Raw genomic sequence first — 27,338 nt, forward strand, 5'->3', positions numbered from 1 at the left:
CAGGTCTGCCGTGGCCCTGCAGTCAGACGCCAGAGCCGCAGTTCTCAAGCTGAAGCTCCCCGTCCGCTAGGGGGTCGGGAAGCCGCTCGGTGGTCTGAGTCTCGTGTTTATTTGTGTGTGGCATTTCAAAGAGTGACGGAGCACACAGGGAACGCCAGCGCACACGACACACAGAGAAAACCCTGTTTGTTGGGTTTTGTGTCTGTGCAGAGAACTGGGGGTGCGTACACCCCGAGTCACAATGTAAAACAGTTCTCGCCCCCTGGTCATAAAGCCTGGAAGCGACCAGGACCCCACGACCAGCAGCTAATGCCATTCCCCGTTCCCAGGACTCCAGATGGGGCGGCCCAGCCCGGTCCCGGCGGCTCGGTCCTCCCGCGGAAGGGACCGGAAGCGGCAGACGAGCCTAGACAACACGAACGAGGAAGGTAACACGGGCGCTGCGTCCCAGGCGGCAGGAATCGGGGGTCCGCTGGGGACTCCATGACGACAAGAGAAAACCGCTTCCCCCTCAGCTACGACACGGCTGCTGAGCCGAGGCGTGAGCTCCCTTCTGTGAGACTTCAGTTCTAAGACACTTAGAAGTGCACACCGAAACACCTGGGGGAGACAGACAAGACCGGCACTCTGCACACAAAGCGTGCGGTGCGCACACTCGCCGATGCGCACACTCGCGCCACTGCGCCCAGACGTCACCTTTGCAGCAGCACCACACCAGCTTTCGAAGTTTAGAGTCAGCACCGTACGTAGGTAACACTAGTATTTGTTAAAAAAACTACTTTAGGAATTCTGCCTTTATCCATTAAACATGGTGCCGACAAGGAAGAAAGCCCCAGGGGGCTTCCAACCACATGCCCGTGCTAGGGCAGATCCAGGGTGACAAGGCCACAGGCAGGTGTGTGTGCCCCGGGCGCAGGTGTGCACACCCCTGGGGCGCACCCGGGAGTCGGCAGTGAGGGGAGGCCCCGTCGCGCCCGCCGTGGGGCGCTGGGGAGCTGACGTGCGTGGGTGTGCGCACACTGCGTGCGGGTCTGTCTTGCAGAGGCGGCACACAGAGCCACGTCGACGTCGCACCCGAGAAACACCTCGGAAAGTCATCACAGATGCCATCGTCTGCGGGTTTCATAATTCCAAAATAATTTATTTAAATATGCAGAACCAAGTAATGAGAGGAGTTGGCTAGTTCCCGGGACAGCTGCGGCGCCCCGCCTGTCACCGCCGGGGACGCACTCCCCCGGCAGCAGCGAGGCGGCGGCTCCCCTCCCCCCCGCGCCCCCCCGGCCACCACCGCTGCCAGGGAGCCAGGAAGGCTGCCTGTCCTCACCAGTGCCCCTCACAGGCGCCTGCAGCTGACCCAGCGTGTCCTTGGACGCCCCGCACGGGGACCGAGTGGCCAGGCGTGTCCTTGCATTGCAGGGTCTGGCCTGGCTACTGTCGTGCAGGACACAGGGGCAGACACTCCGGGAGCGGGAGCGCAAGGAAATGGCAGTGCTGCCTCCCGGCCCGGAGGGGCTCAGGCCCCCGACGGAGGCACTGTGACCCCGGACCTGCTGGTCACACGGAGAAGCTGAGGCTCACTCCGCAGCGCTCAGGCGTCTCACCAGCACGCAGGAGCGCACCCCTGCACGTGCCCGAGGCCGGCGCGACCTCCCGAGGATAGCCCTTTACGACAGACGGACGTCGTCCCCTCCTCCTCTCCGCGGCCCGGTCTGCTCCAAGGACGGACTGCGAGCCAGTCTCAGCAGAAAGCAAAGTCTGCGACTGACGTGCTGACCTCGGTGCGGCTCCCGGAGACACGAGCGCGGCCCGCCTTCGTCACCGCCCTCAGCGTGCGGGCCCGTGCTGGCGGCCAGCGGTGCGAGAGCTGCTGGCTCCCGAGTGCTGTCGTCCACACTCGCGCGGCGCTCTTCCAGAGCGTGCGCGCGGGAGGACACGCAGGTGCACACGCACACGCAGGGCGGGCGGAGTCGGGGTGCACACACACAGATCAGTTTTCCTGCACGTTTGGCTCTGAGTGGACACGCTTTATGTAGGACACACGCACCCTGGTTTTCACCGTTTCCCCCCCAAAACGCTTCAGATGCAACGGTTTGAGGAGAAGGGTCTTGTGCTGCGGTCGAAGCGCACACGGCCCGCCCCCCACACAGTGCACGCGAGAACACGCGGGACTCAGAACCGACGCGGGCTCCAAGCGCACGCCCTGCAGACCTCAGCCCAACGCCGGCGCAGGGCGGCTGCGCTCCGCACCCTCGGGCAGGAGACCGGCCGGAGCCGGACAGACGGACGACGGGAAGACCACCAGGGCGGGGCGCAGGGCAGGGCGCCGACGCTGTGTGCTCAGTATCGGACCGGCCATGCCCACCGGCCTGAGGTGTGAAGTGGCGAGAGCCGCGAGGCCGGCCGCGCCCGGCGGAAGAAGGGGTCCCCGCCGCAGCGCGGCCCGAGCCCTGACGGGCGCAGGAGCGCGAGGGAGCAAACCACCGAGCGTGGCACAGCCTGGGAGGCGGAGTCCGAGGGACCGTGGGCCGTGTTCCCACACCAGCCCCAGCGAGGGGGGGGCCCCGGGCTCAGCGGTGGGCAGCACCCGCTCTCCCTCCACTCCCGGCCCCTCGGCGCCCCCTGTGACGAGTGGCAGGCTGCGCTTCGTGCCCGCTCGACGGACAGGAGGGCACCGCAGGCCACCGCTGCCGTCCCCCACGCCACCGCACGGGCCCAGGGTCCCGCCTTCCGCACGGCCTCGGCCCCCTGCCCCAGCACCAGGGCCTCGGCGTGCTGCGTCCTGCACGAAACAGAGGGTTGGCCCGAGTGAGGGTCTCCTGAGTGGGGGGTCTCCCCGGCCGTCTCACACGGGGGCCACTGCCGGGGCGTGAGCCAGTGTGGGCGTGGGGCAGGACCCCGCAGGGAGCTCCACGGGGAGGAAGGGGACCCGAGACGGTGGGGCTCCCGTGGGTGACGAGACAGTGGCCGCGGCCCCTGCGAGGCGTGTGTCTCGGGCGTGCCGACAGGCCGGGCCGGGGCTCTGGGCCGAGGAGCGGGCCTCACAGGGCTTTCTGGTGCCCGTTTGCGGGCAGCCTGGCCGTCCCTGCCTCCCTGCAGGCCGTGGGCAGGCGCAGCTTGCGGAGCCCTGCGGACAGACGGACAGACAGGAGATGGTGGTGAGAGGGGCGGGCCGTGGGGAGAGGGGACACAGGGCAGCACCCACGGGGCGGGGGGGGGGGCATGACGTGGTGCTGTGGACACCGGCCCTCCGGCCCGCCCTGGGCAGCCGCCCTCTGCCAGCCCCGTCCCTCTGCCCAGGTGCCCAGCCCCGGGCAACGCTGCGACCAGGCTCCGGCCCACGGGAACGAGGTCAGGTGAACACACAGCGAGCCGTCCTGAAACCGAGACGCCGCCGCCATTTTGCAGACTCGAGGGGCGGGCTGAGGGTGCCACTCGGGGCCAGGGGTGGGGCCACCCGGTGGGGACGGCGAACACCCGGGGTCACGTGAGCCGAGGAGCGAGGGTTACCTAGGGCCTTGAGGAGCTCCTCCCGCACGGCCGAGGTGAACTTCCTCACCAGACACAGCGTCGTCACGACGGCGAAAAGCAGGTTGTAGGACAGCACGATGTAGAAGTTCCCCAGCCAGTTGAACCTGCCGAAGTCTCCCAGCAGGTCGAACCTGGTGATCCCTGCGGGGACACAGACACGGCCCCGGTGACACTGGGCACGGCGTGCGCGCGGGCGGCACGTGGCAGACCAGCCGACTCCACTGACTCCTGGGGGAGCCGGTGGTCCTGCCCGCCCGCCCCGCCCGCCCACTCCCCAGGGCAGGAACTGCGCGCCCCTCTGGGTGGGGGCGGGGACGCGCTGCCACTGCACGCCGCGCAGCACCTCTGCGGAGGAACCGGGAGACGGCAGGACAGAGCTCCCTGCCCAGACAGACTCTCCAGGAGAGCCCGACCCAGTCCGAAGCGCTCTGTGCCACGCACCGCCGCGCGAGCCCAGAGCTCGAGCGCAGACGCCCAGCACACGGGGAGGTGGCTCCTCGCTGGCGCTGTGGGGACCGGTCACGGGCACTCGGGCCGTACACAGACAAGACAGAGGCCTGCAGTGAGCTCCGTGACAGCAGGGAGAAACGCCAGCCCCAGCAGTCTCTTCACACAGCCCGGGCCCCCTCGGGGAGTCCCGGGGCACAGACCCCACACCGGACACCACGGGTATGGGCGGGCAGTATTGGCCCCCACCCCGACCACGGCCCGTGCTCGCTGCCGGGACGGCCCCCCACACGCGCAGGGAGTCGGGGCGGGGCGCCCACAGAGAGCGGGAGCTCACGCTCTGAACCACGGAATGGCTCTCCTAGAGCTTCTCTGTGGGCTCAACTCAGTCTCTGTAGGGCCTGGGCCAAGACCTGAGCGGAACCAGCAGGCGCGTCCCTGTCACTGCTGTGCTGCCCAGTCTCGGGGGCATGTGCACCTGTCCTGTTGGTGTCCTCAGCTGGCTGGGGCTCTCGATTCCTAGTACAAACTAGTCCCTGACTGGAGGTCACAACCTCGTTCTAACTGTCCACATCTTAAAGCTGCACCTTGAGGCCCCGCCCAGCTGAGGCCCCGACCCAGCGCTGTCTGCAGTGGGAACGCCCACGACAAACCGCGTGTGCAGGGGCTCGGACGTGTGTCCGTGTGTCCGTGTGTCTGCAGGCGGCTGCGCCGTCTGGGCGAGGTGCGGCTGTGGCATTTCCTCCAGCGAGAGGGCGAGGCCGGGGCCAGGGCAGTGTCCTAGCAAGTGGGTGCCGGGGGCGGGGGCGCGAGGATGGGCGGCAGCTCCTCTCTGACCTCACAGACACTCGGGATGCTCTCTCGGGTCGACACCCGAACCAGACACACACGGGTGCTCTCTGACACCAGGACACCGGTAATCCACCAGAAGGTCACCAGGGCCACTCCCTGACTCCGTTCTGCAGAACAGCTGAACACAGTGAAGCCATCACCAGCGTCTTCCTGAGAAATTCCCAGCAGGCGGTTTGGGATCGTCGATGTTTCTGCATCGACGTCATAACCAGGGGTGTGCGTTAGGATCGGTGCTTCCCCGCACCGCTGTCGTTTCCGAGCCTCACACTGAGAACCGGAGGGGAGAGCCCAGGGTGGAGACGAGCCACGCATTTACCACACCCCAAATGAACACTGTGTGTCCCCCCGACCCGAGAAGGGTGGAAACTACACAGGACCCCTTCACCGAGGACAAAAAGAGAATAAACCACTTTATCTCCTGCAATCTGATGGACTAGATGGAACCCCAACGAGACACATGTGGGTCCAACACAGAGAAACTCAAGCCGACTCAAAGGGTGAGTGCTTTTGTGTTCAGGGCACAAGCAATTTTTTTAATGTTTTTTTAACCTTTTTTTTTAATTTTTAGAGAGGGAAGGGAGGGAGAAAGAGAGAGAGAGAAACATCAATGTGTAGTTGCCGGGGGCTGTGGCCTGCAACCCAGGCATGTGCCCTGACTGGGAATCGAACCTGCGATGCTTTGGTTCGCAGCCCACGCTCAATCCACTGAGCTACGCCAGCCCGGGCTACAAGCATTTTTTAAAATCGGCATTGTGTCCAGTATCACTGACCGTCACAGAAAGAACCTGAGGATGAAAACAGAGCTACAGAAATAAGTTTAGAGTAGACATTAGTGAAATACTGGAAGGTCTGCCATCCCACTGAGAACCACGTCCTGGGTAAAGGAGAGTTCAAACAAAGAACGCGGAGACACGCCAGCCGCCCTGGCGTCTCCTGACGGAGCGCGGTGAAGCACACTGCAGCCCCCGGACAAAGTCTGCTCCTGCGCACGTCACTGCCCCCCCCCCGACGCGTGGCCACAGGGCAGCCTGGTGTCCGTGGGTCAGTTGCGAGGCCAGTTCACCAGAAACGTGGACAGCGACCCCCAGATGCTGGGTTCCCCCAAACTGAGGGCCGAAGCCGTGGCGAACAGTGTTTCCTGTGTTTCCTGTCAGTAGCAACCCTACCACCTACGTTAGTAACATTTGACCAAAAACACAGGGTCAAAATTGTTCTCGCAAACCTTTGTGGCCAGTGGTATGCTTACAAATCTACTTAGTGGTAATTTTTCAATTAGCACAATTAGTACCAATTCTGCAATCAGCACCATTGTCAAACGCAAGACGCCAGTCTGAAGGCGGCCTGTGATAAGCGTGCCGCACGGCACGTACGTCTGAAGCTGCAGTTCGTGCCCACGGGGGCGGCAGCAACAGGAGCGGCAAATGTCTTTCAAAACCTCAGGCCACCTAGTCGGCTTTCCATGCAGGACTCGATCCATTCTCCACTGACAACGGAAGTCGCCGTCCTCGCTGGGGCTCTGCCCGCGAGAGGAGAGCCGCCGGGCCGCAGGGCAGCACCGGCGTCCGCGCCACTGGGCTCCCTGCAGCTGGGAGGGCCGGGCCGGCCCGGTGGGAGGCCGGGCCAGGGCGAGGAGAGGAGAGCGCAGGGCCTGGCACTCGGTGGTTAAACACATCCCCTATTCTAGTCTGATAAGCTTTTCAGCTAGTAAATCAAAGTCCCGTTATACAGTAGGATAATATTCGTGACAATCTCTGTATTTTATCTTCTTAAAATCAAAGACTCACTTCTAAAGAGTTAATAGAGGAATTACAAAGTAACTCTCAAGTTTGCATTTCCCATCAGGCTGAAATAAAGCTTTTCTTTAGTCTAGAAACTTGCTTTTGTAGCACGGTGAAAAGCCTCCGTGAATCTGTTCAGCGCCTTTGCTCCTTTTCATCTGTTCGGCGCCACCGGCAGAGCGGGCCGGGCGTGCGTGCCGGCCGCGCACAGCACACGTGACCGCCGCCCCTCCCGCACCGGCTAATCCTGTTTGGACAGCTGGGGCCGGCGTTTGTGAGCCGCGCTCTAATTGTTCCATCTTTCTGTGTCTTCCTCTTATTTATCTCTATGGCAAACTACTCAGGAATGTAAAGTGCTGATCTTCAAACGCAAATTTTACCATTAATTTGTTTTCTTTGTATTAAAACTATACTCAGCATGTAATTTTCTTCCGTAAAATCGGCAGATGTGGCTATTCAGAATTTTACGTCTCAGAGCAGGGTGAGCTTCATAAAGGACAACGTGGCCCAGTGGCCGTAACATCACAGAAATTACTGCTGGGCTGCCGTCACACACAGGACAATCGGCTACACCCCGAGCTACAGAAGTGCACACTTTTGGCATCTTCCAGATCCGCACATGCACGCAGACGGGAGGACAGTCCTGCGAAGCCCCCAGGAAAGCAGAGTGACACAAACGAGCCCGTGTGCGAGTGCGGAAAGCAGCCCCTTACACGCACACGGAGACCTCGCTCCCCGTGAGGACGACACGGGTGACGAGGACGCGGAAGCTCGCGCCTGTCCCACCCGGGGCCTGAGTGAACAGCGAGGCTACGGAAGAGCCAAAGCAAAGCAGGCAGCTCCGGGTCTCCGGCAGCTCCCATTGTGAGCCAGGGCGGGCGGGGCCTGTCCTGACCACCGGGAGCGCTCTCGGGCCGAACCCGAGTCAGGAGACGGAACAGAACCCTGCAGCCTCTGTCTGCAGCGCCGCCCAGCGAGAGCCGCGTGGACGGAGCCTGCACAGGCAGTAAAAAGGCCGAGTGAAGATCTCAGCTACTCCTGGGACGAAGGGAAAGGCCTCCCTTTGACAGACAATCACAGTCCCGTCCACCGAGGCACTGAGGAAACCTCGGAGGGCGGGCGCGTGGGACCCCGGAGACGCGGGCGGCCCGTCCGCCAGCGTGCGCTCCCCCGGGCCCCCGGCTCTCCCGCTGCTCCGTGGGCACAGCGCAGCTCGCGACAAGGCGGACAGAGCTCCAGTGCCCCCCACCACACACCAGAGCATGAGCTTCTAAAAGGTTTCGTGTAAGAAAAGTTAGCTTGGTATTTTCTAAACATGAAACACTTTTTTAAAAAACCAGCTGGGGTGGGGGGTGAGTGGTGGGGGGTAAATGAGGACAACTATAATCGAATAACAAATAAATAAATAAGTAAATAAAAACATAACAATAAAAAAGCCCTTTCCTCCCTAAAAATTCAGATGCTTAGCTAGTCAGTAAACAAAAACGCCCACCGTTTGGAGAAGACGTTTTCAAACAGCGGAAGAACTGAATGGACTCCGTGTGGCAGGACTGCCCTCCAGGGCGGCCCCCCCCCACACACACAGCGAGGCACGGAAGGAAAGGTGCAAAGCAACATGGGAGGAACCACGGCCTCTCAGAAGCCGAGCGGAGACGAGAGCTGAGCAGAGACGAGAGCTGAGCGGAGACATGGCCCTCGGACAGCAGCGCCCCGGAAACTCACCCAGCGTTCTGGACATCACGGGCAGCGCGGAGCTCAGGACCAGGAGGGACACGCAGTTCCCGATGATCTGGACGAGGGTGCAGAGACACAGGCAGGTCAGCAAAACGGTGGCAAGCGGAGCCCGTCGCCTTCTGGGGGGCAGCGCACGTCCCAGGGGCCTACGCACGCGCTGACGCCTCCAGCGTGCTGCTCACTAGCGTGTACACACGAGCAGGAGCCGCCACGCGCCTTTACGGCCCCGTCTGCGCGTTCTAGAAAAGGTCCGCAGGGCCTGGCGCAGACACAGCGGGTGCACAGGCGCCCCCGTCGCTCGCTGCACACCACAGACGGTGCGTCCTAACCACCGACCGAGGCTGCCGGTTTCAAAGGGACCTGCCTGCTGATCGGGCAAAGAGAATGAATACCTTCCATATTTCCAGCTCCATTTTTAAAGCCGACCACTGCTCAAGGTATACACAAGATCTACTTCTGATATGTTGAACTGTTATAAAGTTTTAATGCCAGGAAGCTAGAAGGTCAAAACACATAAATCTAGTAGCTCACTGTCAGGGTAAACTGTGCTCACTCTTCCATAAGTAAGAGCTGGAAATACTGAGTAATGATTGTGATTACTTAAACTAGATGCTAAGGGTCTCGAGAACTCATAGTACTTCAGATGCACCGATAAATACACACACAGACAAATAAATGAAGAGAAAATACGGCCTCTCCTCAAACGGGGCGACAATATGGAACGCCCCCTCAAATAAAAGGTGCCGACGGCTCTCCTCAGCGCCCCTCCGCCGTCAGCCTGTGGGAACGCGCCCCAAAGCCGCGGTCCCCGTGTGGCAGCCCCGGCCGCTCCGCAGCCAAGGCCGCATTGTAGGAAGTCAAATCAGCCCCAGCCTGCAAAACGTTTCTGAATAGGACTCTTCCGTCTTGCTTTAATTATTCAAATCTGGAATGCTTGGTCCCTGCTACTTGTAGCAACGAGGCTCTTCAGACCTCAAACAAGCCCCGTGAAACACGGTCAGCGCGGCCCGAGTGGCTCATTAGCAGGAGGTTTTCTTTGGAGGAAAAAGGGTCCTTTCAGGACCCTCCGCAGCCAGCGGCCAGCTCTGCGTCCCGCGCCTCTCCGAGTGAATGGACGCCGTCCAAATTAAACAGAGCACAGCCTTTTCCCACTCGGTCAGCGCCCTGAAAATCTTCCAGTTGGTGTTTACGCAACGCACAAACACACACCCGTCACAGCAAACGGACGGTTCGGGGTGAACACTAAATAAAGCACTTCGGCCTGCAAGGCGGAGGGGAGGGCCGGCGCCCGAGACTTGACCTTACCTTTGTCATGGTCGTGTCATCCTTTTTGGGAAGAAAGTCTCCAAAAAACCGGAGGCTATAGAAGCCGACGACAGAGGACACCATGAGATAGCTGTGAGAATCAAGGAAAAAGCCTCCCAGGAATGCCGGCCGCGTCCGTTCTCAGTGGTCTCCAAAGGTCTGCGGGCCCAGAGGGGACTCCAAACAAAACCCCCGGCCACTTGGAGTGCCTGGGGAAGAATGGCTTGTTTTTTCTTCCAGGCAAGTGTCTTAGTGAATTGCCACTGTCCCAGAAAACTAGACAGAAAACTTGTTAACAGACAGAATGTTCCCTTAAAGAAAGGATACAAAATCAAAATGATTTCAAGTGCGGCTCCCACAAAACCAAAAGCAGAGAGAGAGGCACTTCCTATCCCAGGCCCCTGGGGGGAAAAAGAAACTCTTTCAGAATTCAGTGACACTATTACATTCAGTTTCCCCAAAACTGTTGTTTCATAAATACAGGACGGTTGGGATTAGGGTTGTTGAACACCCTAGGATAACATCTAGACTTTAGAGGACAAATAAAACGAGACATCAGACCAAGTTCATTAACTAATTCAACCACATGTTAACAATTTTAACAAGCTCAAACCATTTCTGGTTTATCTCAAATTTAAGTTATTTATCAAAATAATGTGATTATGTGTAGTGTGAAATCCTGACTAGTCTTGGGAGAAACCTTTTAAAAACGTAACAGCACAATAGGAACACAATATGTAATTACCTCTGCCCCGGGGCGGCCCATGAAAACCACTCACTGAGCGCGGGCCCAAAGCGAGCCCCGCGCGGGCGGGAAGTGAGTGGGCGCGGCCCTGCCTGCACCGCTGGGGCTTCCCCGCCCCGGCCTCCTTGGAAATGCAGAGTTTGAAAAGATACAGTAACCTAATGAACCCCGATTTTTTAAAATGTAATGCTATAAATTTTTCCCTAAACATTACACCTATTCTCAAAACTTATCTTTACCTAGGACTTGAAAAAACAACAAAGAGAAAAGCAGTATATGTCAGTGAGACCAAACAGGCAAGAAAATTATTTCTTACTGAAGTAGGAATGATATTTTCACAGCTTACTAGCTAAAGGAACTATATGGATATAAATGACCTATTTTACTATCAGCCTCTATTAGGTCTAACAGAAATACCAGGATAGTTTAGAACGTATAGTCACGCTCTGAAAAAATAAATAAACTGATAAATAATACAGTAAGTATTTTGTCCTGGCTGGTGTGGCTCAGTGGATTGAGTGCCGGCCTGTGAACCAAAGGTCACTCACTGGTTCAATTCCCAGGCGGGGCACATGCCTGGGTTGCGGGCCAAGTGCTCAGTTGGGGGCGGTGAGAGGCAACCAAGTGATATATCTCTCACACACCAATGTTTCTCCCTCTCTTTCTCACTCCCTTCCCTCTCTCTAAACAATAAACAAATAAAACCATACACACACACACACATATATGTGTGTATATATATAAAGTGTTTTGCATACATCTTAGTTTCGGTATAAAGAAATAAGCACGTCCACGGGAATCTCATGTGTAACTAAGGACAGAGAGTTTCCCGACGTCTTGCCGACCTTTTGAGGAAGGTGACCAATGCCAGCACCAACAGAAAGCACACCGACCGTGACGGGGTTCGGGGCAGCACGTCGACCACTTCAGGACGGTCACTGGAGGAGCCCCCTGCCCTTCCCTCGTCCCCCAGCCCAAGGAGCATGGCACCCCGGCAGGGGACAAGGGCGCTCTCAGGGCCAGAGAGAGGGAGCTCGGGGCAGAGGCCGCGGGACGGAGTCGGCCACGTCTTCATCAGTTGTTAGCCGAGACACAGCCCCGTCGCCCCCCGAGGCCTTCCCAAGCAACGGCTCCTTTGTCCAGAGACGGTGCTCTGACCGCGGTCCGCCTTCACAGGCCCCGAGCGGCTCCTGGGGTCCCCCTCCCACGGGGCCTCCTCGTGTGCGTGCGTGACTAGGTGCGGCTGTGTCCTGCTTCTCCGTGTCGCGTCAGTCTAGCTCCGGGGCCAGCCAGAGGACCTGAAGGGCAGAAGTCCTCCTCCCCAGCAACCGGGGTGAGTGGCACGATGGGAACATTCCGTGTCGAGAGTGGGGGCACCTGACCCACTCACACAGCCACCAAGGGGCCCGCCAGGGATGGTCCCCCCGCTGGGCGCCGTGGGGAGGGCACGGAACCTGCCGGGGGACGTGGGACTCACTCACCGGGAGTGCGGTGCCCAGGAAGGGGCTAAAGAGGGGGCAGAGCCAACACCGCAGGTGGCCTCTGGCTCTACCAGCGGGACGGGGTCTGAACCGAAGACCAAGGCCAGGCTGTGGGTGAGGGGCTGCTTCTTGCCGCCGCCTGTCCGCGGGGTGAGGCACCGAGGCCCGCGAGGGGCCCACGCTGGCGCAGGGACAATGGCGGTAACCACCGGTGCGGGGTCCACAGCGAGACTGTGGCCACAGGACTGGCTCTGGGAGAACGGGGGTCTGCGTGGTGGACTGAAGGGAGGGACCGAGACGGACAACGGCCTCTCTCCCTGAGAGAACAGGTCCACCCTGTGGCTCAGAGACAGGAGTGCGTCAGGAGTCTGCCAGAGTCCGGAGTCACTCCTGTGGGGAATGGGACAAGGGGCTGGCTTAGGAAATGTACTGAAATGTCAAAACTAAAGTGCTGCTTTATCCAAAAGTTTCTAGAAATGCCTAGAAACACAATGACAAATATGAATCTTTAGTTGTAATTACCTTCTTTTTTTAAATTAATTTATTTATTTTTAGAGAGGGGGAAGGGAGGGAGAGAGAGACACACACACATTTCATTGATTGGCTGCCTCTCACACGCCCCCTACTGGGGACCCGGCCCACAACCCAGGCCTGTGCCCTGACTGGGGATCAACCGGCGACCTTTCGGTTCACCGCTGCCACTCAACCCCGAGCCACACCAGCCGGAGCTGTAATTACCTTCTTCATGGAGAATATATTCAAATCACCTAATTGACAGAATTTAATAAAATTACCCATTTTTAAGTGAGAGGAAAGTAAGTTAATTTATAAGAAATACACTGACTCTGCTCCAGTAACTGAGTGCTTCTACCCGGTGTCATAAGGCGTGTGATTCTTCTGAAGCGGGACTCCCTTCAACCACATGTTTAACCCTGTTGCAAACCCACTGAATCCGCTTAGTCTCCTCACATGTCACCACTTCACAGAGTCACGGGCAACGAATCTCAGTGAAACAAGTATAAATTCCCATATGAAGTGTAAGTGAAACTCTGATTCTTGACCGAAGGTCCGGGCAACCCAAGCCAAGAGGTCAGCGACAAAAACCTGTGTTTCCCGGCCCCATTTGCGAAGGCTGCTCACATAAGGACACTCACACACCGGGAAGAACGTGCGGGCAGGAAGGGCCTGTCTCCACTGGCTGATCCGGAACAGGACGTACACGCACGACACTCTTGCAAAAGAGAGGCGTTCCAAACCCTGCACCTTACCCTCGTGCCCTTTGGCATGGCTGTCTCATCAACCAGCAGGCGAAGAATGTTGCAGGCCACCAGGAGCACCGAAACGGACTGCGAAACAGAGAGTCGGTCGTCAGCCCTCCGGCTCCAGGCCGTGTTGCCAGCACGAGCATGAGCACGTCACGTGTGCGTGGCCATCCGACTGCGCCCATCGGGAAGGAGGAGAGGCGGCCAGGAGCGCGGTCTCACACGGGAGCCTGGAGTGACCCAACTGTGCGGGGTCACTCCAGAGGGGTTCTGGAAGACCCTGTAGATAACTAGTCTCAAAGTTCGGGAGAAAAGCCACTAATACAGGTCCATTTACTGCTGACTGCCTTCCCCCCGGAACCCCACAACTGCCCAGATCTGCGGGAGGGCTGAGATGTCCCCGGAACCGGTCTCCTGGCGTGGGTTCTGCTCCCCGTCACAGAGCCTGTGGCGGCGGCACCACCCACCCCTTCTCGGTGGTTAAGGAGACGAAAGGACAGACTCCCTGGTTTCGTGAAGGAGCGGAGAGGCTTGAGGACCTTCCCCGATCACCGTGACTGGTCACTCCTGCTCTGCCGAGTGCTCGCGAACAGCGGCACCGATGCCTTTAACCTCGCGGACAGAGACCCGCTCCCCCGGACCCGCCCTGGGTCCGCCCCGCGCGGTCGGTGAGGCGGTGTCACGGCCACGCCTGCTCCCCGGGGCCAGGCCGGGCTGCACTTACAGTCACAATGAGGAGCAGGACCATGACGGCGGGGTACACCAAGTTTCTCTCCCACGCCGACGCCTTCTTCCGCCGCTCTGGTGGAAGGAGAGACGACAGGACGAGGTCTCAGAGGTCACCCAAGGTCATCTCCAAGCGCACATTTTCATCCCTTACCACTGCAACCAGCATGTGCTACTTCTACGCAAGTTCTTTTTTTAAAAAATAAATAATTTAAAAGTTTCCTTTACAAATCGTGAAAATCATAATTTTAAAGCAGATTGCTCCATTAAACAGCTCAACCAACCCTGAGAACTGAAAAATGTCTAGAACTGAAAAATACTGTCACTAAAAGTAACAGTGTGCTAGTCTTGGAGCCAATGACACCAGCAAAGACGGGAGTGGCAGACAGATCGGGAGAAAGACGGAGACCAAGGAAAACCGCAGAAGCCCCTCCGGGGGCAGCCTGCGCCGCTGAAGCGGACCCCGGACACTGGGGTGACGTCTTCAGTGGGGAAAGCGCCCAGCGAGACCCCAGTCCAGCGCCAATGCCCCACGAACACGAGAGCAAAGTGAAAATGTTTCCAGACAGACCAAACCGCGAGAGCACGCGTGGCCAGCAAACCAGCACGACGCGAAACCCTCACGGGTGTTCTCCAAGCAGAAGCCAAACGGACGCCGGCAACACTGACCGGGTCATGCGAACCGAGACCCCGGGGCAGAGGCGCTGAGCCCAGCACCGCCGACCGCTGGCCTCGGGCGTGGCCACAGGGGCCTCCCCAGGGCCTCGCAGGGACACAGGGTGGCACCGCCACCTGGGGGAGCAGTGGGGCGGTGTCTGATCAGGCTGTATGCGCACATGCTCAGGGACCCCGCCGGCCCACGCCCACCCACCACGAGGCGTGCAGAGGAGCGTCTGCACCAGCATCGCTCGGGGCCGCACGAGGCTGGACGCGTGTCACGGCCACCAACAGCCGGAGGCAGGAAGAGGCTCCCAGCAACGTGACGATGCCACCGAAGTGGGCGTGGCTGAGCGGCAGAGGTGACTCTCGCCGACGGGCGCTGGGCCTGCACCCGTGGAAGCAGGGACGACGGGGACCGGAGCTGCGGTCCGCCCAAAACAGTTAAGAAGCCAAACACACCAGCACGTGCAACGCCAAATTTCAAGGCCTTGGGACGCTGGTCACTGAGGGACAGAGGCCTCTGGAAGGGGACAGGAGCCGCACAACAGCAGAGTCTGGAGGGCAGTGCCCGCTCAGGCGCAGAAGAGAGACGCCTGGCCGGGGGAGGAGCCACCCAAAGGGGCAGGAGCAGCAGCGTCCGACCATCACACACAGGGCCGCGGAGCGCACCTCGTCCCTGAGACCCGGGGGCCCTGGGCAGAGCGCTGAGAGGGGCTGGGGCAGCAGGGGGCACTGCCAGCCCCGAGCAGTGCCGTTCCGGCCCAGCCCACCGGGTCTGCAGGGGGAGCCCTGACGCCGTCGACCGTCTCCACGCAACCGCGCCGCAGCCCCGAACGAGCTCCGTGCTCACGGGAGCACGGGAGCACTGGCAGGAAGCTGTGCGACACGCACAGGCCCTCCTGTGCGGTCAGAGCTGCCCTGCATGCGAAAAAGCACGGGCACAGTAAGCCGGCTGACCGGACTTCTCCGGGACTCACACGGGTGTCCGGGTCAGCAGACAAGGACACCGAAAGCACCACTCACTGCGCCCCGCACACGCAGAGGCGCGGCGCCCGGACTGCACGCGCTCACCGGGCGGGCGGAGGGTGCAGAGCAGGCCCGGACAGAACTTCGGGAGAGGGGGACCGCGGCGCCTGGGAAGGGCAGTGGGTGGCACCCAAGGCAGGTCAGACGCTCCGGAAAAGATGGGTGAGCACGCAGACACGGCGCGGAAGCCACCCGCACTGACACGCTGAGCACACAGAACACAGGAACAGCAAGGGGACGCCCCTGAACTGGGGGGCCACCTCTCGGAGCCCCTGGGAAGGGAGGCACAGACAGAAGAAGAAGAACTATTTGGGAAAGTAATGGCAAAAACCGTCCTCGTCCGATGGAAACTATAAACTCCCAGGTCAAACGGAAGGCAAAGACCCAGAGGACGGGAAACCAAGACAGCTGCTGGGAGCACAGCACCACCAAGCGTCCGCATCGGGACGAAGAGGGTCTGAGAGCAGCCGCAGACCCAGTGGGAGACGAGGAGGGCCGGGACGCCCTGGGGGAGTCAGGCCCTCGAGAAACGAGGGAGCAGCACCTGTGGGCGTGGGCGTGTCTGCAGAGCCCGTTCTGCGCACTCACACACACACACACACTCACACACACACACACGCACACACAACAAAAAGGAGTGAGTATAAACGCGTGCTCAGCCTCGGCCCAAACCCACACACAGTCTTTGCCGATGACTAGGGACGGAACGAAAGCTTGTGATATAAACAAAGAGTTCACAACTTTCGAGTATTTCGGACAGGAAAGTCTTCAGTGAAAACCCAGACCAAACAGGAGTCAAGGAAAAAATGCAGGATACCCAGTTTTGTCTTCAGAGCCCTCACGTTCTCCAGCTCCTGCTCCTGCTCCGGCGGCTCCGCGCCGTGCTCCGCTGACGACGACCGGCCTGTGAGGGGTGTGAGGGGCGAGAGCACGTCAGAAGCAGAACACCAGGGCTCGGAGCCCAGAACAGGTGCCTCCCCCGCCCCCGCGGTCAGCTAACACGCAACAGTGGGCCCTGGGAACCGGGACCCCGAGAGTGGACACGAAGGCTGCCGTGACCCACAGGAAAGCACATCCTTTTTTTTTTTTGTAACCACGGAACACTTCCAAGTGCGACACATTTCCTAGAAAGCGTGTCCCTTTGGTAAGATTCTCACTCGATCTATCATTAATCTGCATCAGTTGTAAAAGTACCTGGTGCTCGTTATGAAGAGGAAATCAAGGTCTCTCCTTCCCGCCCCACCCCCGCAGCGACCACAGCTACCAGTCGGGGGGGGGGCGGGGGGCCGGGGCCCTCCCGCACCGGCCCCACCTCCGGGCGCACAGCCGCTCCCGTGGGCCTCCCACGCCCATGTGGACTCGGCGCCCGTTTCATGAGCAGCGGTCAGTCCACCACGTCAGGGCGCCCGTCCTTCCCAGCCAGTCGCACGCCCACGCGGACAGGGCCGAGGGCCAAGTCCTGACGGCCGCGCGGTGTTCCCCGGCCCGGACGTCCCTCCGTTGTATTCAGTCACTCCACCGCGACTACGCACGTTCTCCGCGGTGCTGTGCCGCCACGAGCAACGCGGCAACAGGCGGTTCTGCACGCGCCAGGGCGTCCTGGCTCGCTCGTCCCGTGGGGCGGTTCCCGAGACGCAGGCTGCTGAGGCGGAGGGCGTGGTTCACTCCGGGTAAGAGACACGTAAAGTTCACTTCCCTTCCCCTACCACGATCTACGATCGTGCCCGGAGTTAACGTAACAATTTACATTCCCACCAACAGCTTTGAAAGCATCTATTTTCCCATCTTCCCTGACGCCGGATGTTATAACTCTGTTCAGTTGTTGCCATCTGACTTGTAAAGACGTTTCCTTATTGTTGCGTGCACATGCACCCCCCCAAACGTGGCTGCACGCCTTTTCACACGCACCCAGCACGTGGGTTCCCCCCTCACGTGTTCTGCTCGCTTCTCTGACAGTCTGTGTCTCTCCCTGGTCTTTCCGCGTCACCTGCTGAGTTCGGAGATGGGAAGGTCACACCCCCGTCACGGCCTCACTGTGTCAGGCCCCCCGAGGTTTTGTGGTTGTTCTGCGACAGACACGGGTCTGTGTCTGTCTGCGTCTGTCTGTCCCTGCGAGGCTGGGCCATCTTCCGCCACGTGACGACCCTCCTCGCGTCTGACGCTTCCCGGCTTAGATCCTGTCTGTGCCTTGAGCCCCAGGCTCGTCCTGTGTTCTCCTGCCTCGCTCACGCAGGAGAAACGGAGAGGGCGTCAGGTCAGAGGCACACGGGCGCCTACTCTGAGGGGTGCGCCGAGCCGGTCACACTCCACTGGACACGCACGGCTGGACTGGCCTCCGAGGCGTTCGCCCTGCAGCGGGGGCCGTCCTCCGTCCGCCACAGCTGCGCCCTGCCCACCTAGCCAGGCCAGACCGGCCCTCAGACGGCGACACACCGCCCGGAGGGCCGGCAGTCCCTGCTCTCAGGGGCAGCGCATGACGTGGACAGAAACACGGACTCGGGAGGCAGGCGCGCTGGGAGCCTCAGGGCCCTTCTCCGAGCTGCAGCCCCGCCCAGGTCCCCAGGAGAGGTGAGCGCTGCCCCTCCGCCTGTCACGGGAGATGGACACCCAACACCCGCCCGCTGGGGGAGCCCGGGGCCTGCGAACGCCCCGGATGCTCTCAGTGTCCCCAGAACCCGAACGTGATCATCTCCCGTGTCCACACACAGCTTACGGGGGAACAGGGGCGAGCACGGAGCCGAGATATGCGGGAAGTGTGCCCCCAACTACTCAATGTTAACTGCGACTCTCGTTCCGGGCTTCCGGCAGCCAGAGCGAAGAGGGGAACCATCGCGTTACAGGGCCAGTGGGTGTCTCCACACAGCACGGACTTCACAGCGAGGTGGCCCGGCGCTGTGGGGTGTTCCAGTGTCTTTGGCTGTAACGGTCTTCGGAAGCACATTTTCCTTTTCATCCTGCTCTAAGTTATAGGGTGTGTCTCCGTAGTCAGCGCTCACTTGAGGTCTGCGTCTGATCAGTGACGAATGCACTTCCACACTGTGGCCCTCCCCTGGACCGGCGAAGAGGTCGTGAGTGTCCCAGCAGCCAGTTCCGTGCTCAGACCCCATCCCACGGGCGGGCGTCCGGGACTCTGAACGGGGCGGGGACCAGGGCGAACTACATTGCTGCCGCTGCTGCCACCACTTCAGAAACACAGGGAAGGTGCGCCTCCTTCGTGGGCACGGGGTCTGCGAACCGCGGCACAGACACCTGGACCGGCCCAAGCAGCATCTTCCAAAGGAAAATGGTGAAAGCGGCGTTTCTGAAACGCCGTGTGCCCCCTCCGGGCAACACGGTGCGGGGCACACAGCGGGCGGGTAGTAAGCGCCGACGTCACACCAGCATCAAGAACGCACTCGCACCGTCTGCGAAGAAGCCGTGCTTCCAGGGCACGGCCAGGCTCTTCGGGAGCGAGAGGCCACAGACACACTCCCACCGTCCGTCCCCGGGCACCGCAGCCGGCAGGGCACCGCAGCCGGCAGGCCTCGGTCCGGGCGGAGCCCCACGGCCGGCCGGGGAGGAGCCCCGCCCACCGCAGACAGCGCTGGAATGTGACGGGCTCGCCAACGCCACCACCTCAGCGCCCCAGGAGCGGTGCCACCGCCGCCCTGCCTCAGGACGGCCCCGAACGTCCGTGGCAGCCCTGTCTAGTCAGTAAGTCCAACTGGTAGACGAAACCTGTTTGGGCGAGTCGGGAAAAATAAAAAGGGATTCTCCAAGACAACCACAGGCAGCTCACTTAAGGTCAATTTAACGGTATTATTCTGTTTTCCTTCCAGCCTCGACACAAGATTTCCCTACCTCAAAGGAAACTGTAAGAGTATCTATTTGCATTCCCCCAGGTGATTGGCAGTTCAACACCAATTAGTTCAAAATTACACTGTTACTAGCGTGCAATAAAAACAATACCTTTCATCTTCCTTACATCGGGAAGGATGACTTCAGAGCCAATAACTTTGATCAAGTAAGTATTTTTGATCCTGCCCCACCCGTCGCTTTGGACTCGGGAAAACCGACAGCTGAAGGCAACCTCCCCCGGCTCGACTCTGCGGCCGGCAGGCGCGCGTGCTCGGGAGATGCTCCGGCGTTCCGCTTCCAAGAACACAGCACTTCCCAACGCCCAGCACCCCTCCCTCCAACCACCGGGCTGTCCGTGTGTCTGCTCCCCACACACCAGACAGCCCTGACGGACAGACACATGTTCACCGGCAGACAGGAACTATTCGGCTTAAAACACACGATGCCTGGTTCCTCCAAACGAGTCTGAGTCTCCGCTCGGGTGTGCAAACCATCCCAAGCGTGCAGCAAGCAGCACACCCGTCTCCCTGGACAAGGCGGCGCCCTGCACACAGTCTCCCAGTGAGCCGTGAGTGGGGCAGGTGCTTCTAGGACAGGTCATTTGCTCAACTGACTTTTTAACTTAGCGTGTAGCCAAAAGAGTTGATTAGAAAACCTGTCACCTAGTAGTAACTCTTTAAAATCTGGATCCTGCTCAGCACTGCCAGCTGACAGGGCGCTCTGCAGCACCAACAAGGGAAAACCCCTCAAGTCCTGCTGGTCACGTCCAGCCACTCAGGCAAACGCTGCTGCTCCGTCCCGGACCCCCACAGCCCGCCGAGCGCACGCCTCCACACTCCCGCCCCTCCGGCGCCTCTGCCCCACACACACTGGGCCCGGGCTCCCCACAGCGGAGGCGCCGGCCCGCACACCCTGGAGCTCCGGTTCTCCTTCCGTTCCCCTCGCAGCGCGATGCTGGCTTAAAAGCAGTTTCCGTTTACTTCTGACATACCCACAGGTATACAGCCCGGTGTGCGACCCAGAAACATCAAACTTCCAATATCCGGCACAACCTTGGAAATGCAGATGTGCCTTTCTCGTAAGTGACGACGAGCAGGGTGGACCACGCTAAGCGATGGGCTTCAGGGCCGTCCTGTGGCGCCACGACAACTGAAGGAACTGGACTTTAGATACCAGTTCCCGGTCGACGTCACAGACCGTAACCTCGGTTGTTTCTCGAACTTCCTGTGTCTATGCGTTCCCGTCGAGAATGCCACTCCCAAACAGGCTGCGGCTGAGTGAGCAGCTCGTACCATGGGACGCGTCTTGTGTGAACACACGTGGACCGCCCACATGGGGCGGTCCCGCTCTCCGGACCTCAGAGGCCGCTGCCGCCCGACTCAAAGCTGCGTCCCAGTGGGTCGCTCCGCAGTGCTCCCTGCCCTCCCCCCACTCCCCCCACCCCCCCCCCCGCCCGGGACGTGGCAGGCGAGCTTACGTCTCTCCAGTCTCTTCGTCTCATCTGGCAATGAAGGGCCTGCCTGGGCCACACTCCCTCCGTCGTCACTAGGAGTGGCAGCAGGCCCCGAGAGCTGGACAAACTGTAACAGGGCGCCTCTCTGGCTCAGAGCTCTGGGCCCAGTGGTTGGTGCCCTGGGATAGAAACCACTTAACGAGCGTCACCCGTAGAGCGAGTGTCCTCTTCTGACAGCGAGCGCGGGAAGTCAGGACGTGTCTCCGCCACGGGAAGGCCGAGGAAAGGGCCCCTCCTGCCACCAGTCTGGCTCCACGTCTTCCTCGTGAAAGCTGACAGGTGACCACCTCCGGCCTGGCTAAACGCTAGCCTCTCTCGAAGTGGCCCAGAGGGCACAAATTTGAGGTATCTTCACTTCAGTGCTGTAAGCAACAGTCAGGAGCATCCTCAGAGCAGCTATTGCTAGACTGTAGACACTCAGTCCAGATACAAGTGCCGTGCACTCATGTACGAGAACAGGGATAAAGCCGGACCGAAGTTCCCTTACGTCGCCAGCGGTGTGCGGAGGGGGACACCAGACAGGTGGTGAGCAGAGGGGCCAGCTGCCCCGCCCGGGGAGGTGGGCGACTCCCTGACGGGACACCAGGGGGTCAGGAGAGCAGGCGCCCACGCCCCCCTGCACCGCGGCCAACTCAATCCGTTGCGGGCGGCAAGATTCAAGGACAGAGGGGAACAGTGCTCCTGACCGGTCACTGAGTTCCGTGGAAAGGCTGAGGGGTGGCTGTCCGCCCCTTCCGCTCCCAGGGCACAGAGGGCTTCCACTTGACTCGGGGCAGACACGGAACAGGTGCGTCCCGGGCGCTCCTGAGAACACAGAATTAATCACGCTCCAGTGGCACAAGGCTCCAGGAAAGATTAGAATCAAGCAGGGAAGTAATTGCTACCGAGAGTGATACACTAACTTTTTATCGTGAAGATGAAAACAGCACCTCACAAAACTGCACGGAATCATTAAGTTCAAAGCCCACAACAGTTTTACATAAAGCACATTAAAAGAACGGTGGAGGTTTTGAACTTCAACAACCAAAACGCATTCCTGGTCATTATGGCACTTCTAAGTTGCCCCGAACACCCATAGGCTACGCTCACAAAAGCTAATTACTTCAATTAACACTCCCGCGCGGCTTAAACACCTCACGTGCTGCTGACCCCCTCCCTCCTCACCTGGGCAGGGGCTGCAGGGCACTGCACTCCACAGCCCACGTGCAGGGCCCTCCTGCGGGGCGGGGGTCCTGACGGCTCCCACCCGTGGCCCACCACTCAGGGAAGGCCGCCCACTCAGCCTCCTGGAGAGCCCTCGGTCCCAGCTCGCCCTAAGGACTCTCCACAATGGCCTCTCCTGGGCACTCCGTCCACGAGACCCTGTCTTCCGTGTGCTCTCCCTGCATCACTGCTGCGAGGAGATGACCACCCGGCCCCACGCGTCCCTCGTGCCTGTGTTGGGCAGGGTCAGAGTCGGGGCACAGGAAGGGCCGGCAGGAGCCGCTGCGCTGTGGGGTCCCGCTCCAGAGTGCAGCTGCGGCGCAGGGAAGGGAGGCCAGACAGCCAACAGCGGGGAGCCCTGCAGGACCCTGTGAGCAGGAGAGGGTGGGCGGGGACGGCGGGGGCAGGAACCGCGTCCACAGGCTCCTGAGGCCGACAGTGGCCGAAGGGCAGCAATGAGCACACCCAGGGCCCTGAGGTGGGAGGGCCACACGGGAGGGCGCGGAGGGGCGCTGTGGACGCAGAGCCGCACGGGGCGGGCGGCCCCAAGGGAAGTGGGCTGCGGAGTGGCCAGCGGCCTGTGCAACCGACCATGAAGGCCAGAGCGACCGCCGACAACAGGGCGGGGTGGCCACCCTGCGGGGGCTCAGGGGACGTTCCCAGGCAGGGCTGTCGCCCAGGCGGGCACCGCTGTCATGGAGACCACAGCCGGCGGGAGCAGACAGCACAGTCCCGGGGGGGCAGGTGCTGGCCCGGGACGGAGGAGAGCTCCTGGGGCGCGGTCACCGGGAGGCAGACTGTCGGATCAGGGTCCGTGCTGAGGGTGGGGTGTGTGCAGCAGACCCCCGGGCGGACAAGAGGCCCGCTGCGGGAGCCCGGGAGCAGGACGAGGGTGTGGGAGAAGCAGTGGGTACTGCGTGGGCCGGGCCTCTCCAGCGACGGGACGGTTGGGCCAGGCAGGCTGGGCAGGGGAGGGTCTCTCTGGTGGGTTAGGGCCCCCCCCCGCCAGTCCACCAGGACAAACGGCAGGACCCCTGCAATGGGCTGGCCGACAGCGGGGAGGCGGGGGAGGCCATGTCTGTCTGTCTCCCCAGAAAGACATGGGGACTTGCCCACCACCACGTGCTCAGAAGGGATCTGTGGCTGGCCTCACGGGAGACAGAAACTGCAGGGCTCGAGCAGCCCACCTTTGAGGCCCCCCACGCGGGCGCTGCTGTGCCGGGGGTGGGGGTGCAGGCCTGCTCGTTCCGGCCTGGCTCCCCTTCCACACACAGGAGCCTCCTGGCAAGCATCTCCTCTTTAATTTCTTCAGACGCCATGGACCCCTTCTGACAAGGGCAGCCAAAGGACCCAGAAAGATCCTGAAGGGCCTGACTCTCCTTCCGTGGAAGGGCGAAGTGAGGAGCGGCCACGCCTCTGGCCGGCCTGGGTACCGATCCGCCTGGACGCCCACTCTCTGATTCACCCAGCGCCACACGTGCCCTCCCGGGTCCTGCCCCCTGACCTGCGGGTCAGGGACAGCACGCAGCTCGGGCGGAAGCGGCCCGCACCGCAGACATCTGCTCGACACCCCCCCGACGACTCTGGCGTGTTTGTTACACAGGAGAGTGCCTGTCTGAGGGGGACAAATTTATCGTTGCATCTACCACGTTAATGAAACGCTGCAGAGCTGACAGTGTTGACTGGGGTTATAACTCTGGAATTAAACGTGCTTGACCTAGAGAACTTTAAAATGTTAGAAGAATAAAAGACACATATAGTTCCAAGCTAAAAGTCAATGGTATCACAACGCACAGTATTGCTGACATGAATTCTCCAGAACAGATAAGAATCTGAATTTTCATCACCCAAGAACAAAGCTCTAAGTGTTATCAACACCCTTGGGCTGGTCATTTAAATTCGTTATTTGTAATTAAAGAAAGTAGGTATATTTCTTCCCATTGCTCAATATTTCATATTTAAAGTAACTTTCCACTTCATACCTACTCTTGAATTATGAGCCTGAAATACAGTTAGCTATTAATAATCTGGTTTTGGTGGTGGGTTTTCAATATTAAAAATACATATTTTAAGAGAAAAGTGTGCAGGGTGAAAAGCATCTAAGGAAGACCAAGAGAAAGTTTACACAGCCCGTGTCATCTGTCACCATGTCACTATTCCCGTCTCCACTGCTGCTTCATTTAAAGCCCGTCATCGAAGACTGAAGCGTAAAATCCGTGCCGCGCTTACCCGATTGTCAGCCGCTACCAAACAGCATTCCCAAACGCCACCAGAACGCCCAGGCCCAACTCGGAGGGTCAGACCAGCACCTTCGTGTCGAAGCCACTTTTCGCCCGGAAGCCTCGCCCGGAGAGGGACACCCGGGACCTCACTGAGACGGCACACAGCCCCGCCCGGCCTCGCCAGCAGGGTCACGGGCCACCAGCACGGGGACGGGGCACAGGGACGGGGCGCAGTGCCGGGCCGGCCTTGCCGACCACAGCCACTTAGTCAGGGAGAGGCGGCACCTGGCCGAAATGCCGCCGGTCGCCCGCCAGCCTCTGCTCCCCCGGCACGAGGACTGCGACCGGGGCAACAGCGCAAAGGCCCCGAGAAGCTGGTATCCTTCCCCTCAAGTGCGTCTTCGGTGAGTCAAGTGCTGTTTCTTGTGGTCTAAACACGTAACACACACGTACCATTCAGTCGCCTCTGGAGTGCTTCTTCCTCGAGGGTGATGATGTAAATCTGCTCGTCCAGGTCTTCGAGGATCTGCATGCAAAGACCAAACCGTTGAGTGAGGCGCCGCAGAGCCAGTGCTCACGAGAACACCCGGGCTGCTTGGCCTGTGACTGAGACAGCGTTCGCGTTACTAGGGACCCAACGTAAAGACACTGTCCAACTATCCGATGTACAAACTAACTAAAAACATTTCAGTGTATAACTGAGCACGTGAAAGCTGACCACCACAAAAGCGAACACTTTCTAACAAGTTGGGAGGGTGAGACAGCTCCGCAGCCCCCAGTGGCGAACAGGCACGTCAGCCCTGAGTGGGCGAAAAGCTGAGCAGGGGTGGTCTGTCCTGGCCCCACCGCAGGGAGGGGCAGGGAGGGCGGGGCGCCCGGGCCACACTGGCTCTCAGCGTCACTCCCCTGCAGAGCGCTCGGCACAGCAAACTAAACCAGCACCAAACCAAACCAGCACCAGGGAGCGCTCTGTACTCACATCACCTTTACACACCGAAGATCTCCCGCAAACGCTCCACGCGGCGTGACTGAAATCATCCCACGGACCCTTTCATCTCACAGCACACAGACGGTAACAACCAAAATTCTGTGCACACCCAAAATACATGTGTGCCAATCTGACTGGAAAAGCAGGATTCATCCGCAATGGTCGGCTACTGTTGGCTACTGTTGGCTGGCTGTTGCTGTTCTTCCGTCTGGCCGCCCAACAGTCGGGTGTGGCCACGTGTCTGAGGCACTCCCACCGCGCACTGTCAGACGCTGCTGCCGCAGACAGAGCCCCGGAGGGGCCGTAGGCTGGCACACCCACCTCTCACTGCCACGCCGCACAGCACACGTCAGAAACCGCCCCCAAACCCCGCCGGAGAGCCACCATGAGGGCTAGTGTCCACACCGTTTCCAGGCCAAAGCACCTGGAGTGGGTCCACGCCAGCTCTGTCAGCAAGGCCGGCCCTGAAACGACCCTGTGCGTGGCCGTGGCTCTGGGGACAACCTGCTCTGTGTCACTCACACCCAAACCATTCCTCCCAGCAGCTCCGAGTCGTGAGGCGTCGTGGACAAAACAGAAGGACTGAAACCCCGCACACCGACCTGCTCAGCGCCCTGCGGGGCACTGCCGAGACAAGGGGTCTCATACCGTGCGGTCCCTGCCAGGTACCAAATTTGCAGGATTTACTAAAGCTGATTCACAGCAATCTAGTAACTCCCAGGGTTTCGATAAATACTGATACTCTCCTATGGCCTAGAACTAGGAGCAAATGAAGAGTAAGTAAGGGTGAATCTAAATGACCACAAAAGATAAGCACCCTGTGAGCGAGAAGGGACAGGAAGGAAGAGGGCTCAGCGGGAGCCCTACCTGGGGACACCAGCAAGGGCCTCCCTAAGGAGACGGCACACGAGTCCTGGGTGGGGAGCAGCGGGCTCCGCAGAAGCCCTCAGGGTGACTCAGCCATAAACGAGACGCCAGCACCTAAGCTGCGTGTCTGCCATCGGTGTTAGGTGGAAATGGGTGTGTGACTAGGAGGCACTCCTCGCAAGCACACAGCACAGAATCGATGACTCAACGGAAGACCACATGGAACGGATGCTCAGCATCACCAGCCGTCAGAGAGGTGCAAAGTAAAGGCACAATGAGATACCACTTCACACCGGTCAGAATGGCCATCGTGAAGAAATCAACAGACAAGTGCTGGTGAGGATGGGGAGACAAGGGGACCCCAGTGCACTGCTAGTGGGGATGCAGACTGGTGCCGCCTCTGTGGAGAACAGGATGGAGTTTCCTCAGAAAACTAAAGATGGAGCTGCCTTTTGACCTAGTGATCCCACAGCTGGGATTATACCTGAAGGATCCTGAAACACCAATTCAAAAGAACCTTTGCACCCCAATGTTCATTAACAGTGCTATTCACAACAGCCAAGTGCTGGAAGCAACCAAGATGCCCATCAGTCAATGAATGGATCAGAAAACTGTGGTCCATTCACACAGTGGAATACTACTATGCAGCCGAGAGAAAGAAGGAGCTCCTACCCTCTGCGGCAGCGTGGGTGGAGCTGGAGAGCATTGTGCTGAGTGAAGGAAGCCCGGCGGAGAGGGGCAGATAGCATATGACCTCACCTTTAAGTGGAACATAATCAGCAAAACGAACATTTGAGCAAAACAGAACTGGAGACGTGGACATAAGGAGCAAACTGCCAGTGAGCAGAGAGGGGAGGGAAGGGGGATAGTGGGGGAAAGAAGGGGAAGGGCCGAGTCAGGGAGCATGTGTGAAGGACCCAGGGACAAAGATAGTGGCAGGGGGATTAAATGTGGGAGGGGGGTGGGTAGGGCAGGAGAGAGGAATGGGGGAAATGGGGACAGCTGTAACTGAACAATAAAATTTTTTTAAAGATTACGATTGGAGATGAGGAACCAGAGAAGAGGTGAAGGACACTTCCATAACAGACAAGTCTGGGAGAAAACTGGCTGCGGGAGGGAGGTCAAGAAGGAGCCTGGTCCACGTGCGCTGGTCCCGCTGGGCGG

At 59.8% G+C, this 27,338-nt stretch overlaps 1 protein-coding gene and 1 long non-coding RNA gene across 4 annotated transcripts in view; one reads left to right on the forward strand and one right to left on the reverse strand.

The window, feature by feature from the left end:
• The first annotated feature begins 1,278 nt into the window (after nucleotides 1–1,278).
• On the forward strand, nucleotides 1,279–8,603 carry LOC118497236. Its single transcript, XR_004899766.1, has 3 exons — nucleotides 1,279–1,399; nucleotides 6,381–6,387; nucleotides 8,588–8,603. It is a non-coding gene; the product is annotated as an uncharacterized LOC118497236 (long non-coding RNA).
• The window catches only part of LMBR1 (limb development membrane protein 1), a 68,629-nt gene continuing 44,181 nt past the window's right edge, over nucleotides 2,891–27,338 (reverse strand). Inside the window, exons 8-16 of one of the 3 annotated variants that reach the window (XM_036011073.1) lie at nucleotides 24,773–24,845; nucleotides 16,362–16,448; nucleotides 13,857–13,933; nucleotides 13,139–13,216; nucleotides 9,972–10,045; nucleotides 9,645–9,735; nucleotides 8,328–8,394; nucleotides 3,508–3,669; nucleotides 2,891–3,124 (exon numbers count right to left, since the gene is read on the reverse strand). In XM_036011073.1, the coding sequence (XP_035866966.1) occupies nucleotides 3,039–3,124; nucleotides 3,508–3,669; nucleotides 8,328–8,394; nucleotides 9,645–9,735; nucleotides 9,972–10,045; nucleotides 13,139–13,216; nucleotides 13,857–13,933; nucleotides 16,362–16,448; nucleotides 24,773–24,845 (795 nt within the window). In that variant the 3' untranslated portion in view covers nucleotides 2,891–3,038. The remainder of the gene's footprint in view (nucleotides 3,125–3,507; nucleotides 3,670–8,327; nucleotides 8,395–9,644; nucleotides 9,736–9,971; nucleotides 10,046–13,138; nucleotides 13,217–13,856; nucleotides 13,934–16,361; nucleotides 16,449–24,772; nucleotides 24,846–27,338) is intronic. The other 2 variants (XM_028525728.2, XM_036011072.1) reach the window with 2 other exon arrangements.

This window comes from Phyllostomus discolor, chromosome 10, assembly GCF_004126475.2.
Source record: "Phyllostomus discolor isolate MPI-MPIP mPhyDis1 chromosome 10, mPhyDis1.pri.v3, whole genome shotgun sequence".
In the NCBI taxonomy this organism is placed as follows: domain Eukaryota; kingdom Metazoa; phylum Chordata; class Mammalia; order Chiroptera; family Phyllostomidae; genus Phyllostomus; species Phyllostomus discolor.